At 35.5% G+C, this 17,179-nt stretch overlaps 3 protein-coding genes across 4 annotated transcripts; 2 read left to right on the plus strand and 1 right to left on the minus strand.

The window, feature by feature from the left end:
- Positions 1-1,737: 1,737 nt before the first annotated feature.
- LOC110156420 (cornifelin homolog B-like) lies at positions 1,738-6,882 on the minus strand. 2 transcript variants are annotated; one of them, XM_055148533.1, is made up of 4 exons: positions 6,790-6,882; positions 3,906-4,019; positions 3,278-3,432; positions 1,738-2,783 (listed from the first exon to the last, which is right to left on the minus strand). In XM_055148533.1, exons 2-4 carry the CDS (start codon positions 4,009-4,011, stop codon positions 2,661-2,663), a joined length of 384 nt encoding a protein of 127 aa, XP_055004508.1. In that variant the 5' UTR covers positions 4,012-4,019; positions 6,790-6,882; the 3' UTR covers positions 1,738-2,660. The 2 variants fall into 2 exon arrangements, with proteins under 2 accessions (XP_055004508.1, XP_020776281.1); XM_020920622.2 differs by lacking the exon at positions 6,790-6,882 and adding an exon at positions 5,104-5,250.
- Positions 6,883-13,325: 6,443 nt separating this feature from the next.
- LOC129407455 (histone H4) lies at positions 13,326-14,006 on the plus strand. Its single transcript, XM_055148546.1, has one exon. It carries the CDS (start codon positions 13,335-13,337, stop codon positions 13,644-13,646), a length of 312 nt encoding a protein of 103 aa, XP_055004521.1. The 5' UTR covers positions 13,326-13,334; the 3' UTR covers positions 13,647-14,006.
- Positions 14,007-14,525: 519 nt separating this feature from the next.
- LOC129407454 (histone H2B 1/2-like) lies at positions 14,526-15,602 on the plus strand. The gene has a single exon (XM_055148543.1). The coding sequence runs from the start codon at positions 14,539-14,541 to the stop codon at positions 14,911-14,913; it is 375 nt and encodes a 124-aa protein (XP_055004518.1). The 5' UTR covers positions 14,526-14,538; the 3' UTR covers positions 14,914-15,602.
- Positions 15,603-17,179: the final 1,577 nt, after the last annotated feature.

The raw sequence follows: 17,179 nt of genomic DNA on the forward strand, positions 1-17,179 counted from the left end.
CACTTAATAATTTTTTTTATCTATAAAAAAAGTAATTAAAATATGTGCACATTTTTATTATCTTTCAATACATTTTAAAATTATAACACCATATACTGTAGGTGGCCACTCACCTCCCCTGTTGTGTTCACTACATGAATGAAGCTGTGTAAAATTACTCCTCAACACTTTTTGATTAGAGGAAATGAGCGAAGGAAAAGCGGCCATTTTGTCCATGAAAAAACTAAGCTAAGAGGCTAAGAGTCGTGTCTCTATGTGTTTCAGAGGGGCGTGGGGTTAAATTCACAGTTTCTAAATCAGGTTTTGGTGCAACAGAAGCCTAGTTGGAGCGCACAGAACAAAGACTGCACCAGTGGTTTCGACCAATTAAAATTCCTCTACTTTTTTTTTATGGGCCGCTGGGAACCGCCCCTCCTCTAACACCTAATAAAAGTCAAAAACATCAATTCTACCAAACCATAACTGTCATTATAATCCCATTTAAAACAACCCCAATGCACACGGCTTACACAGTCCAAACGCAAAACCAGCAAAGAGAAAGCTATAGGGAAATTTAAAAATATTGATGAGAAGGGTTATTGGAAGTAATGGGCCAAAATGAGTATTAGATCTGATCCATTTCATTTGAATTTTTATTGGAGACTATCCCTGCTGCGATACAAATCATAATCTCTTCTATACTGTTAAAAACTGGAGGGAACCTGTACAAATGATGACTTCAACTGATGCTTTAAATCTCCTGTAAAACCACAATTTACTCACTGGCTATTAATTGTGTGGTCCTCTGACTGTCTTTTATTGATTTTTATATATATTTTTTGTGTTGCTTACTGATTTTTATGCTGCATTTTATTCAGTGTGTTCATTTATATTGTGCCTATACTATACAGCACTTTGGAGACTATGGATTGGTAAAATGTATATACAAAAATTTTTATTGGACTGAATGACAAACTCTACTACTTTGGAAATATAACTCAAAACTGTCCTGCTATAGGGGAAGAGTATAAGCCTAAACCTAAACCACTGCACCTCCAAGTGTGACTTTGCTAACTCTTCAGATTCTGATAAGAGCCAATATCCAGGTCCATTTGAACAGAATTACTGAAAATATCCAAAATAAGAATCCACAGTGAACCTGAATTTACATAAACTGCTTCACTATATCTCGCTTATCAGCAAATTAACTTCTAAAACCATCCAACAGAATGCTACCATCATTAAAAACAAACAAACAAACAAACAAACATACACAAAACAACAAAATAAAATCAGTAAAACAGGTTTCACTCTGCTGTTTTGATTGCACAAAATTTTGCATCTTGTTGGCAATCCTGGGATTACATTTGTATTAGACAATGGACACACTACTCCCTCATTATTTCTTCCTAAAGGGAATTATCATGTTCCAAATACTTAGAAACATGTACAAATTCCAGATTTTTGAATCATGATGACACACTGTCAATAGTTAGATGGGAAATAAGTACCTTAGGAAAACTGGTCCATCATTTTGCTTTGTCATTTGTTAATTTTGCCTGCTTCCTTTCTGGGTCACTGAAACATGCACAAAACAATCAATTTAAGATGCAGTGACCCCAAGTGATTATCATTACAAGTACCACAGCTCCCTCTAGTGGACAATATCTGTGCAGGTGATGTGTGTCTCACGTAAACTGCTATATTTATTAAACCCATTAAGAAAATGAATCAGGCTAAACAAATAATGAAACAAAATCATTATTATTATTTATTTACAAAGGTAGAAAATATTAATTGATTAGACCAGTGAAAAAATATACAAAAGTGTAAAATATCTATATATTTAATCCATTTAGGCTAAGATTTGTAAAGAGTAATGCTTATACTGTAAAAACAACATTGTTAGAATATGATGATTAAATATATTAACTTTTTTTTTTGAGTTGAGGGAAAAAAACATTCAATAAATTATAGTTACATTAAATATAAGCATACATTATCCCAGGATATAAAGGCTAATACATGTACTGCGATTAAGGTATTTCAAATCTTTCTATTATCCAGTTGTGTTCCCCTAAAGCCTTCAGTCATAACATCAGTCTGAGTACTATCTAAACAAATATGTATTTTTTCATAGTAGAATGTTGCATAGCATGGGGTCTAAATATATCTTATTTAAAGAAAGGTTTATTGTTAAATACATGTATACACTATGAGAATCTAATTTTGTCCCATTATACTAAATTGACTCTTGTGAGCTTTTAGCCATGTCAGAATTTTGTTACCTCATCAAAAACAAACCTGGAGTTGTGTTTTGTTCGAAGCTTAAAATATTTGGTTCTACCTTGCGATGCCATGTAGTGAAAATGTTCAATTAACCGCTATCTTTTAACTTTAGTTCAGTAGAGATTGCAATTGTAGGGCTGAAATTATCCAAATGATTCTACATAAGGTGTGTGGAGTTAAAAAAAACACAGAGGAGCACTTCCTTTATTACCACATGACATCATAAGATGGAACAGAGTGTTTTCTGTTTGAGAGAAGAACTCAGACTAAATATGCAGGATATTTCCGTTAAACATGTGTGAATGAAACAAAACACAACTCTAGGTATGTTTGTGAAGAGGGAAAAATACATTATAATCAGCAAAGAGCATAATATTTGCCCTTTAAATGCTTCATCTGTGTGTAGCATTGACCAAAACAATTGGGATCTCCCTCCTCTTCATCTCTCGGGACATTTGGCACCAGCTGCAGGGCGTACAGAAGAACGAGTACACACAGTCATTACACATGTCCCCCTGAAAAAACAAAGAGCACATGTTAGGACCATTGCTATATTGTGATCAACAATTTAAAACTCAATGTTATAGCTTATATACTGAAAAAAAAAAAAAAAAAAAAAAAAGTTGAACTATGTGGTCAAAAGGTTTGGCAACTTTTGATCTAAAATATAGGCTCTATGTTGAAATGAGAAAACTATTGTACTGTACTGTATTGTATAGATTACAATTCAGACTAGAGAGAGAAAAGAAAAAATAAGCTTTATGTTTATAATGGGGATGGGATTTGGAAAAAAAAAAGGCTGTGCATTGTATTTATAATATTAAAAAGTAGGATTTTGTTCAGAATGCACTGTAAACAACTGTAAACAGGAGTATTCACATTTGAGAGACTGAAACATGAACCTGAACTAGAATAATTCGAAATATTTCAGAAATCTTACTACAAGTTTTACAACAAAGATTTGTGTATACATTTTATTATGTAAATAACTTTTTTAGTTCGTTCTTACTTTGATACCGTATCGGTGTCTCATAGAAACTCTCATAGACATCGAGATGGGAGGGATGAGGCCAAACATGTCCAGCAGGGGGAGACACAGACACTGTCCGTATCTCTTGGTGGTTATACAGGCAAAACAAGGCATGCACCAGAAGGCAAAACAACCTGAAAACAATGACATTTTTCCCTTTTCTTTCCAGTAAGTGACCGCACATAGTAATTCTGAGAAAATGACAGAAGCAGCTGCAGGACTTGGCTATAACTACTGTGTGTCAGAATAGATGGCAATAGATGAACAAATAAATGTCCACTGCCCATCCAATAGAAACCGATAAGCCAGTAAATGGGGTTCTTTTGATTTACTTTGTAAGCTAAACAAGTCAGGCCTGATTAGTACTTGGATGATAAAGCTGTGAATACTTGATGACTTACATTGTATCCTTTGACAAATGAATACTGCATTGTAAAACACTCCTGTCTGCCCCTACCTCTGCTCCTGTCTCTGTCCCGTCTCTGCACCTGTCTCTGCTCTGTCTCTGCTCTGTCTCTGCTCCTGTCTCTGCTCCTGTCTCTGCTCCTGTCTCTGCTCCTGTCTCTGCTCCTGTCTCTGCTCCTGTCTCTGCTCATATGGACCTTACATTCAGGTACGTCCTGGCAGCAGTCGCAGATTCCAGTGCTCCACTCATCTGAAACCAGCGAGTCCATCACCGGCTGAGGCTGCCTCACCACCATTTTGGACGTCATGATGTTTTCTGAAATAAAATAAAAAAATTTAAGGCCAACATTAGTTAAACCAAAGATGCATTTACCTTACTGACATATTTTGGCTGTGAGCTGCTAGATGATGATGATGGCCTACAGCTAGCAGCCGAAAAATGTCAACAAGGTAAACACGCTTTACTCGACTGTCTTTAGAAAATAACCCAAAATGTTATAGCTTATATTTGTTTTTGAAAGCTACAGATAGATTTACACAATAAATCCTTGTACATCTTATCTGATGATGTTCCTGTTCAGATAAGGGCTGGAGTTATTACTACACTGTTCAAGTATGTAAACAGCTTAAGTTTATCAGTTTATCGGATTCACAAAAAAGGCATCAACCAAAAAGCTTTGAAATCTTGCTTGAGCAACAATGTCTATACTACAAACATCACTACTTTAACCGTCGACTTAAATATTATCCAGGTATAAATCAAAAGTAAAACAAAAAAGTCAATTAAATCAAGTAAAAGATGTTGTCAATAAATCAATAAAAGTCAAAACCCCAACATAGAACTATGGGATTCAGCTTTCTTTATAAGTTTTTATTTCTTCTTTTGTATTTTCTTTTCTGTAGCAGAACTATTATACTAAAAGATCACATCAGACAATTACTGTAATATGTTGTGTTGGAAAACACATGTAACTTTTCTCATAATGTTGAAATCATGTTTTAAATCTTATTCTGACTACATTAAACAAAATAACAACAAAATCTATAAAAAGCGATTGCAGAACTACAGTAATTTTTATAAACTGCTGTCATACTTTTAGGCAAGAGACACTCAAGTAATACCATTTTAATTTTTTCAGGAAATATCCAAAAGGTAAATTCACAAATGTTGAACCTGGTCATTTCTATCATAGACTAGACTCGAGAATTTGCTTTATAAAAACATAGATCTGCATTTGAACAACATTAATTGACTGAACTAAACCACGCAATATTATAAAAAAGCACATTTAAATTATTATATGCAACATTTTGAGGACATTTTCCGATTCAACATATATTTTTATTAATAGCCAAGGCAACATTTTCAATAATTCTGAAATCTATGAGTATTTTCTTACCTGTCTTTGATTAGTTTTATCTCTCTGTATCTTGGTTCAGTCTGATTCTCAGTGAAGTTTCATCAAAAGTGCAGGTGAATAAGGGATTGACTGATGAGCAGTGAAACTGGACAGACTGGCTGGTTTGGCTAGCGTCATCATTATTATTCTGAACTCCCAGAAAGATTCAGGTTTGAGGTGTGGTAAGGTTTATTTTACGCTGTCTTAATCAGAACACATTTAAACATAATATTGAAATGTTTGTTTAATGTAATGCCCTATTTACACACTTTACTGTTTTATTCTTTCAATCTACACAATCAGAAGTAATGATTGCAGTAATCTCTATAACTGCACAGGAAAAAAGAAAAGAAAATCAATTATCAATTAGCTATGTCTATTGAATAGGCCCAGCTAACAAACAGAAAAGGTAAATAAATAGGTGTGTTAGTTTCAATCTTGTTTTGTTGTAGTTTCAGTGTAATGTTATTATAGTTTCAGTGTAGTGTCTGTCAATCTGACCATGTGAAATGTCTTCACTCGATCCTTTTGTCCATTTGACACAATTTATTTTTTCTTTTTGTTAGAGGGAAAAAAATAATATGTAGGCTAATGAAAATGACTTCAGTTAAGACAAATTTTCTTTATTTGTATACATTTCAACTTGACAAGTAAAATGATCTGCAAATGGAAGAAAGGTGTTTTTCTTAATTCAGGCAACATGCTATTTTGATTCTTATTTTATGTGCAAAAAGTTGTTGTTTTTCTTATTTTAAGTGTAACAAGTTGTATTTTCATATTTTAAGTACAAAAAGTCTTGTTTCATTGGCAGATCATTTTACTTGTCAAGTGAAATTTATTGGAATCACGATAAAAAACTTTCTAAATTCAAATAATCTTAACATGGCTTGGTTTTAGTTTTTGCAGTGTGTGGACACTAACTGGATGACTGAGGGATAACAGACTCTATAGCTGCAGTTGCCCTGGGGCTGACTGACAGAAGAGTGTCTAAAAACTACATACAATTTGTACTGAATACCACCTTCTATCTATAGTTATTCACTTATTTACTGTATTGTATAACCAACTTGCATCTTGTGCTTGCATCTCCACAAACCTGACTCTTCTTTAAATTGCAGAAGGGCCTCATCATGCTTGTTGCCATGGTTATGTTGCTCCTTTGGCTATAATCTTCCACTCCTCCCTGTGTTACTATGGGCTCAAAGGCATGCAGGTGAACTTGAAACCATATACACTACAATGTAAAATTGAATAAGTCTAATAAGTAAACCTTACTAATCTTGGAAACCGATTGCTTTGAAAAATCTGACTAAAGTGGACTGTGAATCTTAAACTGAGCTTACCAGTAATTCCTCAGTGCAGTGTGCAGTAAATTCCTCTTTCATCTAACTAGACATAGCAATTAAGTGTACTTTAGTTTTCATTCATAGAGCTCATGTTGTGAAGCTGTGCCAGTTAATCAATCCATTCCTCGAATGTGAAATATGTAGTAACCTTGACTTTAAGAGTGAATTAATCTTACTTGGTAAAACCATGGAAACAGATTGCCTTGAACTAAGCAAGTAAATGTTACTGATATTGACAAGCTAGAGTAAAAACAGGTTATATACTGCAATAGTGCCATTTAGATCTGCATCAAGTACACAAGAATTTGAATATTTCTTAGTCTTACGCTGCAAAACTTACATAGCTCAGTTATTCCATGTCAACTCAACCAAGGCCCCCACACTTAGGTCTCAAAAAAGCTGGAAGAAACAAAACAGCTGCACAGGTGTAATCTAACAAAGCCTAAACGAGCAGGGAGAGGATATAGAGAACAGAGAGAGACAGCATGATCAGGGAATGAGTAGCAGCTGTAGGAAAAACAGGGAGATAGCATAAGGAGGACCGGAACAGACTGGAACTCTTGGCAACAATATGTTGAGGTTTTTTGTCTCATTCAAGTTGACTTTATTCTAATTGCCAAGTAATGTGCTTTTTTCACAGTGAAAGTAACTGTTACTTTATCAAAATCATTAAGATCCTCAAATTTGTATTTGTGAGTAAAATAAACCATAAATTCAAGTTAACCGTAGTGTTAAATATGGCAGTGTATAAACAACACAACAAAATAACAAATTACATTATAGGCTATAATTAGTAATGCAATGTAAAAGCTTATCTAATTTCTTTAAAGATTCAGTCTAACTAGAAGGTTCAGCCCCCTGATGTCTTTATGGGAATGTTATTTTTTTATCTGAAAAATCCCACAGTCTGGCATTAAACACTAGCTTCATGGAAACAAGCAAGTGACGCCACCAGGCCAATCTGGTCAGATCAGTAGAGAGGCAATAATGTGTGACGTGTGTAACTGATTAAACACAAAACAGATTCATGCTACACTATGCAATATTCAACAGTAATGTCTCCATGGATACAAGCGGATCATAGATCCAAGTTACACATTGTTACACCTTTGTTGACAGTCACGGGATGTATTATCAATTGCCCAAAAGTTCTTCTTCTTCTGAAATTTTTGATTGTTGTTGAAACCTTCTAACAACCACATTAAAGGGACAATAACACAATGACATTTTTCCTCATTGATTTTAATAGCATGCAAATACAGATTAAACAGAAACCAGAAAGAGGTGTGGCCCTGAAATCCTTTGTCAACTACAGACTTTCTTAGAAACATAAGGGGAAAAAATAGTGCTGCCAAGTCATATCTTCATTCGATGATTTGAATGACATTTGATTCTTGTAGATACTTAAACTTAAGATAAGATAACAATTGTACCACAATAGGAAGACTATTAGGACTTTAGTTTGAATCAAGACATTTTTGGTTGTCTATAAAGACCTGCTGAATATTCAGTTGGCTAAAAAAGGGACAAAGGGGCAAGTTCTAAAAAAATATTACGCATGTCTCTGACCCAAGATGCACGCTCAAAACTACAAGCACAGGAATTCATGCAAAAAAACAAACAATCAAACAAAAAAAAACTCTATGCAGAAAAAAATAAAATAAAAAAATAAAAGTTTATAAAAAGAACATTGGAAACCATCAGGCTTAGACTTGGACAAACTTTACTGATCCACAAGGGAAGTTATTTGGATACAATGGCCCATACATTACAATATAATAATATAATAATAATTACTAAGAGCAAAAATATAAATTGTAATAATAAATTCAAAATAAGTAGCAAAAATTGCAAAAGATTGGTGTCAAATAAGACATAATTATACAAGTGTGTATGTATAAATAAAAATAAGAATACAGAAATATAGTAATACAAAATAAATGTATGTATTTATCAAAAAATTAAACTTGTCATGATATTTATTGATATGTATATTTACATGCTAATACTAAAAATACCAAATCTTCAGCTAACTCAATTACTCACTAATTTGTCCTTTCTGCAACTGTCTCATATAAATCTTTATTATCTAATTAAAATTAATTGTTCCTCTAAATGACTAAAGGACTACAATCTTAGAAATTATTGTCGCCCTGATATCCACAAGTCCTCCTTTTGATGAAGATCTAACACCACATTTTGACTTGTTGAATAGACTTTATTGCTACACAAGGGAAATTACCTTGACATATTTAAACAAATAAACTAACTAAAAAGTCTTTGGAACGTGCTGCAATGTGACTGTGTTGAACCAGTATGTTCTGTCCTTGCCTTTTTCTGTCATTTACACACAAACTTGATAACCTAACCTACACCCTGATATCTGCCCCCTGTTTGAACCATGCCCCAATGCCCTCCACTAAGGTCAACAGCTCAGTGGCTACATTCACATGGCCACAGAAATCAGATAAGAGTAATCAGATAATCCAATAATCCATAACACTAATTGATTTTCTGGTGCTTCATCACACAGTTTACCAATGCATAAAACTGATTTTCCTCTATGGTAATAGAAAAATCAGTACATAAGATTAACTTTTCTATCATTGCAGGGATGTGGGTGGGGATATGGGGTAAATGAACATGCATTTTTAAAGTTACTGCTGAATATGAACTATTATAACATGATTAAAAGCTCATAAAAGTTGATTTTGCACAATATTTAAGGGTCCTACATTATACAAAACTGACTGAGCATTAAGCACATATATTTGCTTTATTATTAGTCTATTTACATTTCCAAAGCTCAAAATTATTTGGTCCACCTTGTGATGTCATGAAGTGGTTTTCAACTTCAACAGCTACCATTTACCTTTTATTCTTCCTGTGTTACCACATGACAGCACAAGATGGGTCATGTTTTTGATACTGAAACAACATAATATAGATCAGAAAATAGACAATATTACAAGAACTGTATTCCTCTGTATGCTTTAGACAAACTTGTTGATCTTCAGATAGTGTTAGTTAAATAATAAATAGATGCGTAATCAAAGCAAACAGATAAACTACATTATCAGTCGTATCTGGATGTTCAGGCCCTGACCACATGAGGTTATAATAACCTTAGGGGCATAGAGGACAAGATTTTCATAACAGATGTTGTGTGTGTGTGTGTGTGTGTATATATATATATATATATATGCTCTGATTCCAGACCCTTCTGTATTCAAACAGAACTGTCTTGTCTGGCAAGGGCATTTATACACTTTGGATCGCAACGATGAATTCCCTGTGGCACCCACCTGAACCAATTACCATCTAAACAAATATTATGCTGTCAAAGTACAGCCTTTCTAACAACTGGATCTTCAACTGGACCAGAAAATCTACGGGACCCAAAGAAGGACAAAATGTTCAAGTTAGTCTAAATTAGTAAACACTGCCCCAACATTTAGGCACAGCTTTATTAACATGCACACCAAAATCTGATTAATATGTGATTCCTGGAAATGTAGGATTATTTAAATGATACGCAAATAACAAAATCTGAAGGACAATGTTCAGAAAGAAATTACATTATTTTGTGTTTTAAATGTTGTATTGATGGTCTTTTAAAGATGCACTATGTAACTTTTTTGTTAAGGGTCTATCACTTGCTTGCTTTTTATGGATATGTCACTGCTCTGTTTGAAATATTCCACAGTATGGCATTAAACATCTCTATGTTACATTTATTCAATTACAGGTGGATTTATAGCTCAAAAATACCAAGAAAAACAGGCATTCTGACTCTGAGTGGAGTTGTCTCTCTACAGATCTGACCTGTAACTTGGTCTGGTTTGGTCTCCATGAAGATAGAAAGAAAGGTTGCCATACTGTGTAACATTCAAGATAAAGCAATAACAGACTGAATTTAACAGACCCTCCACCAGAAAAGTTACAGAATGCACCTTCAACTTACAAAAAACAACAACAACAAAAAAACACGAGTGTATATGTAGCCGCAGCCACTGTCAATATATCTGTAACAAGGGGACCAAACTTTTCCAAAACACATTCGAACAGTGCAACTTTCCCTTTAAGAGAGTGGAGGGGGGAGAGGGAGGTATTTGGGGGAAACGGCAATGGGGTCAAATCCTGGAGAGAAAAAAAAAGCTTTTGTGAAGCCTGGAGCTCTGGAGTGTTCTGCAGCAGCTGTATGCCACTGGGGTAGGGGTTTCATTCATTTTTAATTTAGAGCAATGAATAGAATCTGTAGTATTAGTAATAGTAGTAGTAAAAGCAAAACTAGCAGTAGTAGTAGTAGTAGTAGTAGTAGCAGTAGTTTAGTAATAGTATTAAGTACATGGAACACTTATTGAAAAAGTAGGTCAGTGGGTTACTTGCAAGATGTAGCAGATGACAGCTGGCATAGCGAATGATTAGAAGCAATATGCAAAGACATTGTTTCATTCATAGTTTCATAGACAAGTTTCATTGTGAGACTGTTATTGTCAATTTTTTTAACATCAACTAGGATAGTACCTGAGATGATTTTTGACTAAACCTGACCTATATTAGGTTTAAATTATGGCTAAACATGGACTAAAAATTTACTAAACCAGGTCTAAAATTAACTGAAAGGGTGCAGTCATACTTGCACAATCACCATATCAAAATTGGGACTAAACCAGGAATAGAACAAGACTAAACCAAGTCTACATTTAGAACCAAACTGGGCCAGAACTAAGTGTGAATGCATCCTGAACCATGTTCAAGGTAGGTCTAAATAATGGTCAAGACGACAAGCGAGACAAAAGCATTGTAGATTTGTCCCTAAATAAAATGAATTCTGAAACTGCAGAGAGTCCATGTACCACAGTTTGAGAAACAAATAATTCACTGTTGAAATGCCATTGTAATTGTGGGTCCAGTTGGTATTAGTGGGTTTCATTACAACATTTTAAAGGCTAATAATATTTACCGGTAATACAGATGAGGGCAGCTAAAATATTATGCTATATTGTTAAAATCCAGATTTTTGTTAATCCAGATTTCATACAGAGGGTGTTTAGGTCTAGTCATTTATAGAAATGATCACTTTCAACATCTGTGCATTTAGCTTTTGGACATTTTATAGTAAAGTACAATGTAATCAAAGGGTAAAACTGACCCTTGGCTTCTTAAATGCACTTTATTAATTCTACACGTTGCTGATGTCCATGTTTTTTTTTTCTTCAGTTCTGTGATTATTTGCATAGAAACTGTTTGGCTATTTATAAAAATCTGGTTCATCACAGTTTTGGCCCTTAAGCCTCTAGAATCTAAAAACCACCAGAAATTACTTATGTGTTTTCTCACCAATTTCAAATTTTTCTGTTGCCCTACAGAAGTCAAATATGGAGTGCAAACTAGACTGTGAGCGAGAAAGAGCCATGAAATCCATGACTGAAAATGACAACAAAGAAGATCCTTTTCTCACTGCTGCCCGAATGCTGCGAGGAGGAGGCTGGCAGAAAACCTGGGAGATGAGTGACCAAAGCTCTTCCAGTGAACGTTCAACGGAAAATACATCTGGAAATCCTGTGTCATATGAACAAAAGGAACCCAAAGATCAACAGCAAGCCGTTAACAACAAAATGACTCCTAAGTTTGACAAAGCTGATCAAGTCAATGGAAATATACTTTGTATTGAAAACAAAACAGGAAGTGTAAATGTTACTTCCTGTGTTGTGCGTGTGTGGACATCTGGATGTCGACCAAACTCGAGAAAATTCAGGCGATTTAAAGCCCCTTTGCTCCCAGCCATCGCCGAGAAGTAAGAAGATTATCAGATCAAGAATGATGAATGAAATACACTATTGTGAAAATGCAGCAACTTGTTGTCTCAGAAGAATTTTTAAATAATAAAATGATCCATTTGTTTTATACATTTTAACTAGGCATGGACATTTGATGAGGTTGTAATAATTCACACGACAGTTAATTAGCTACATTCAGCTAGTTACATTCATTATTGCAATACACTGTATTGCAAAACTCAAAACAGTCTAGCCTTGTAGCCTATATACATTTAGTTGATGTATGGCAGGGTTGTAGTTCAGTCTTGATGAAGTCCAAGGCCATGTTCATTTTAATGAGGAAGCAAAAATGTAAAAAAAAAAAAAAAAAAAACACTTTTAAACAAATGGTTGTTTAAAATGTGTGTTATGTGTTGGTTGTTAGAATATAACTTCCACCTGCAGTTTTAAATTTAAGCATAATAATGTGCTTGATTTAAGTAAAGTAACATCTCATTGTGTAGCTGGTATGTTATATTTTTGGTGTGATTTTCTCTAGTCTAACGTTAGATTTACGCAATATTAATTACATGGTCAGAGGGAGTCAATCCTCTACTTAGAGAGACTACTACTAGAAACTACACTAAACATTTTAATGTAGGTCTATGCTTAATGTTTTCTAACGAGCCTCTGGTCTGATTGAGAGGCTGTCAAATTGTCAATTTAACCTTACAGTGGCTTTGTTCCTATGCACAGCAATATCTCATTGTAATTTATACTTAAATGACATACAAAGCACAGATTGGGTCGTGTGTAATTTAAGTTGTCCTGATCAAAAATAATCCAGCTGATTTTTCAGTTTCATGACACTTTCAGAATAGTACTCCAAAAATTTGATAATAATAAGATTTTGAGCCTGAAAAACGATACTATGCGCTGTAGATATATGGCGTAAATTACCTTGTGTAATGTAAAGTAAAATAAAACGACTGCAGGAGCGCTGACACATGCGCAGTTGCGCTTCAGGATGTACTATGTTTTCACCTACGTCCGCTAAGACTAAACATAAGCAGCGGCAGAGAACTGCGTTGTCATCTTGATCAGCTATCGCTAAACAACGAAAATGAGTGGCCGCGGAAAGGGAGGTAAAGGACTCGGAAAAGGAGGCGCTAAGCGTCACCGTAAGGTTCTCCGTGATAACATCCAGGGTATTACCAAGCCCGCGATCCGCCGCTTGGCTCGCCGTGGTGGTGTGAAGCGTATCTCTGGGCTCATCTATGAGGAGACTCGCGGAGTGCTTAAGGTTTTCCTGGAGAACGTCATCCGTGACGCCGTTACCTACACCGAGCACGCTAAAAGGAAGACCGTGACCGCCATGGATGTGGTGTATGCCCTGAAGAGACAAGGCCGTACTCTGTACGGTTTTGGAGGTTAAATGGACAGACGAACTGAAACACCAACGGCTCTTTTAAGAGCCACCCACATATGATAAAGCGCTAACTTTCTCCTAGTCACAATTAAACCAACAATATTGCACAACAAGGAAAAACGACTTCGGAGCTGTCTGTGGGTCTCCTTCATGTATGTTTATGGTGTAATGTTGAGCCTGGGCCTCTGATTGTATACCTTGACCAACTTTCAGCTAATCAGAAGTCAGCAGATTCCTTCTTTAATGTAAAGAAAAGTAAGATCCAAATTAAACTTTTGGACATTTGACCAAACAATTTGAGCACCTGTAAAACCAAAGGATGTAAAATGTTTGTCGTACAATACTCACATCAAACTAAGCAGGGAGAAAGATCTGAGCAGTGAGCACAGGCTGTACATACAGTTGTATGTATGTTCCTGTTTATTTCAGGCCCTAGTTTTGTATTGTAAAGGAATGCTATTCTGATCTCTAAACAAAATAAGGCTACAAAACAAGACCAAATGACCAGCTTGAGAGTTGTATTTGTAGAACTTGTTATGGTGCATGATTTATGAATTCAAACATTGTTTAGGAAAAAGGAAAAAAAAGACACTTGAAGTGACAACTTTTTGTGAAGGTGAAGGTGAACGCACTCAAAGCTTGCTGTTTCCACACAAAAATATATACATTTCGGAGGCTATTATAGATTTCGTTTTATGTTAGCATTTCGGTATATTACTATAATTACTATTATCAGGTAAACCGACACTACTGTAAGAAAAAAATGAGAAAAATAATCTATTCAATTGGACCAATCAGCTCTGAGACTCGGCACAGCTGTTTTGCATGAGGTGGGTATAAATATTGCTCACAGGCGCATACTCAAGCATCCGTTTGTCTGTACTCGGAAGAGCATAGTATGCCTGATCCAGCAAAGACCGCGCCCAAGAAGGGCTCCAAGAAAGCCGTAACTAAGACAGCTGGCAAAGGCGGCAAGAAGAAGAGAAAGACCAGGAAGGAGAGCTACGCTATCTACGTGTACAAGGTGCTTAAGCAGGTACACCCCGACACCGGCATCTCCTCCAAGGCTATGAGCATAATGAACTCCTTCGTCAACGACATTTTCGAGAGGATCGGCGGTGAGGCCTCCCGCCTGGCGCACTACAACAAGCGCTCAACCATCACTTCCAGGGAGATTCAGACCGCCGTGCGCCTCCTGCTGCCCGGAGAGCTGGCAAAGCACGCCGTGTCCGAGGGCACCAAGGCCGTGACCAAGTACACCAGCTCAAAGTAAACTGCGTCTGCACCTTAAATGAAAACAACGGCCCTTTTCAGGGTCACCCGCTCTAAAAAAAGGCATTTTCCGGTTCATTTTTGGGTTTTAAAGTTATTTTTGATACTCTAGCCCAAAATGAAATCACACCAGTGTAATAGCCCAGGTAGCTTTTAGATTATTAAGAATCAGTTCTCAAAGTGATTAGTTAAACCATGAAATTACACGCAATGAGGAAAAGGAAAAAAAACCTGGATACATTAATTCTGTACAGAGCACATTACAGGCAAAGCAATAGAGAAGAAACCCAAAATCACAGTAAACTTGGACTTAAAATGGAGGTGAGTTGTTTGTCCCTAACAATTCATGAAACTCTGGAGGCTTACTTTTTTCTTCATTTCAAGATTAGATGAAACTGACAGCTTTACTTTTTTATGCATCTCTCTTCAAAATGACACTGCATTGTAGTTAGTCCAATTGTATTTAAGCTTTGGCCAAAAAAAAAAAAAAACTAAAAAGGCTTATTAATGAAGTTCAACAATCTCACCCACTTTGAAGTTGCTCAGTTCCCTTTCCCCACTTCCTTCTCCTGGATTCCTTCAGTTGTCAAACACCATATTACAATTTAAAATAAATAAATAAATAAAAACAAAATTATAATAATTAGTGCTACTGGAGTGCTGCACTGGATCAAAAACTTACACTCATCAAACCGGAGGGCTTAATTATTGTGGAGTAGTAAAAAGGATGGCAGAGGCACTCTCATTTGTGGTGTATTTATTCATAGTCACGCCACGCAGTCATGTGGGATATTTAGTCTTCATCAGGGCTGAGTGAGCAGGAGTCGTGACCCCAGACATGTGTTAGTTAAAAAAAAAAAACAATATCACATGTTCAATCCAAGTATATTGATAACATACCATTCATAACATAAAAACAAAACAAACAAACAAAAAAAAACACTGTTCTGTATACACTGGAGTATAGTCAATAATACATATATCCCTTAGATTTACACTGTACACTTCAAGAATTGCTTTTCAGTCATTGTCATCAAGAAGAAGAAAGCACTAGAAATTTTGTAACGAAGGTTACGAAAAATACCCGGGTATTTGGTGACCAACTGTCAAGAGTGGGGGCAACCTGTCTCCTCTTCGCAATGGTAAATGGTAAATGGTCAATGATATTTCAAATATTTCCACATTTATGCATTCCAGTCTTTTTTTGATAGCCATGTCTCCCTTTTTGTTGGGGTAAGGTAATTCCGAACCAGGTGGTTTTTTAGGTTCGGTGCTCTCCTAAAGGAATTAAACACAGTTTAGAGTGTGGGGTATCGCTCTGTGTGGAATCGCTCTGTAAAATCCCCCAGTTAGTTTTATTTTAATTGTCTAATGTTATATGATAATTGTCAAATTGCATAGAGAGAAATGTCCTTTGGGGAGGTTGGTGTTTAGGTCTTTTGCAGAAAAGATCCTTATGGTCTGTCGTTTTTGACCTTAGTAAGGGCACTGTCGAGTATTTTCTTACTGTATCCCCTTGTTTGGAACCGAGTCTACAGTTCATTAGCTGGTGAGTCAGTCATTAGGGTCATCACAGATTCTTTTTAGTCATTGAAATTGAATAAAAGGTATATCGTCAAGAAGTGGTTTAGGGTGAAAACTATCGGCACGCATGATGGGGTGATTTAGTTCCCCTTTATTGTTTACAGAAATTTTCATGTCTAAAAAGTTTGCCGACTCTTTACTGTACTCTAGAGTCAATTTTTAGGTTTTGGTTGGTGTTATGTAAATAAATAGTAATGATTATTATTGAGCTCATTCTCAGTTCCATCAAAAATGAAAAATAAATCATCAATGTAGTGGCCGTACCATATGATGAAGTGACGATCAGGGTCAACACTGTAATATGGCATCATGTAATATGAACGACATATATTTTATTACAGAAACTCTTAAGTCTAAATGTCTGCATAAATTCCAAATCAGTGTAGAACCTAAACAATTTATTCTTTAATACAGATGGGAGGTAGCTAATGTAAATATTGTTCAACTGCCAATTTTGTTATATAGCATGGTCTTGGAGTCATTTATAGAAATTATTAGGTTCCATATTTGGGAACTTAGTTTTCTAGTATTTCATGGCAATGTACAATGTAAGCAATAGGAAAAAAGTAACCCTAACCTCATCTGGAAGTATGATTCATATTCTAGTTCTATTTTTTACCATTTTTAAATGTTATGTGTTTGTACCCATTTCAGATGCATGCAGCTAAAACCTGGAAGTCTTC

The sequence above is a fragment of the Boleophthalmus pectinirostris genome, unplaced genomic scaffold, assembly GCF_026225935.1.
Source record: "Boleophthalmus pectinirostris isolate CB_2022bp ecotype Guang Dong unplaced genomic scaffold, ASM2622593v1 HiC_scaffold_12, whole genome shotgun sequence".
Lineage (NCBI taxonomy): Eukaryota > Metazoa > Chordata > Actinopteri > Gobiiformes > Gobiidae > Boleophthalmus > Boleophthalmus pectinirostris.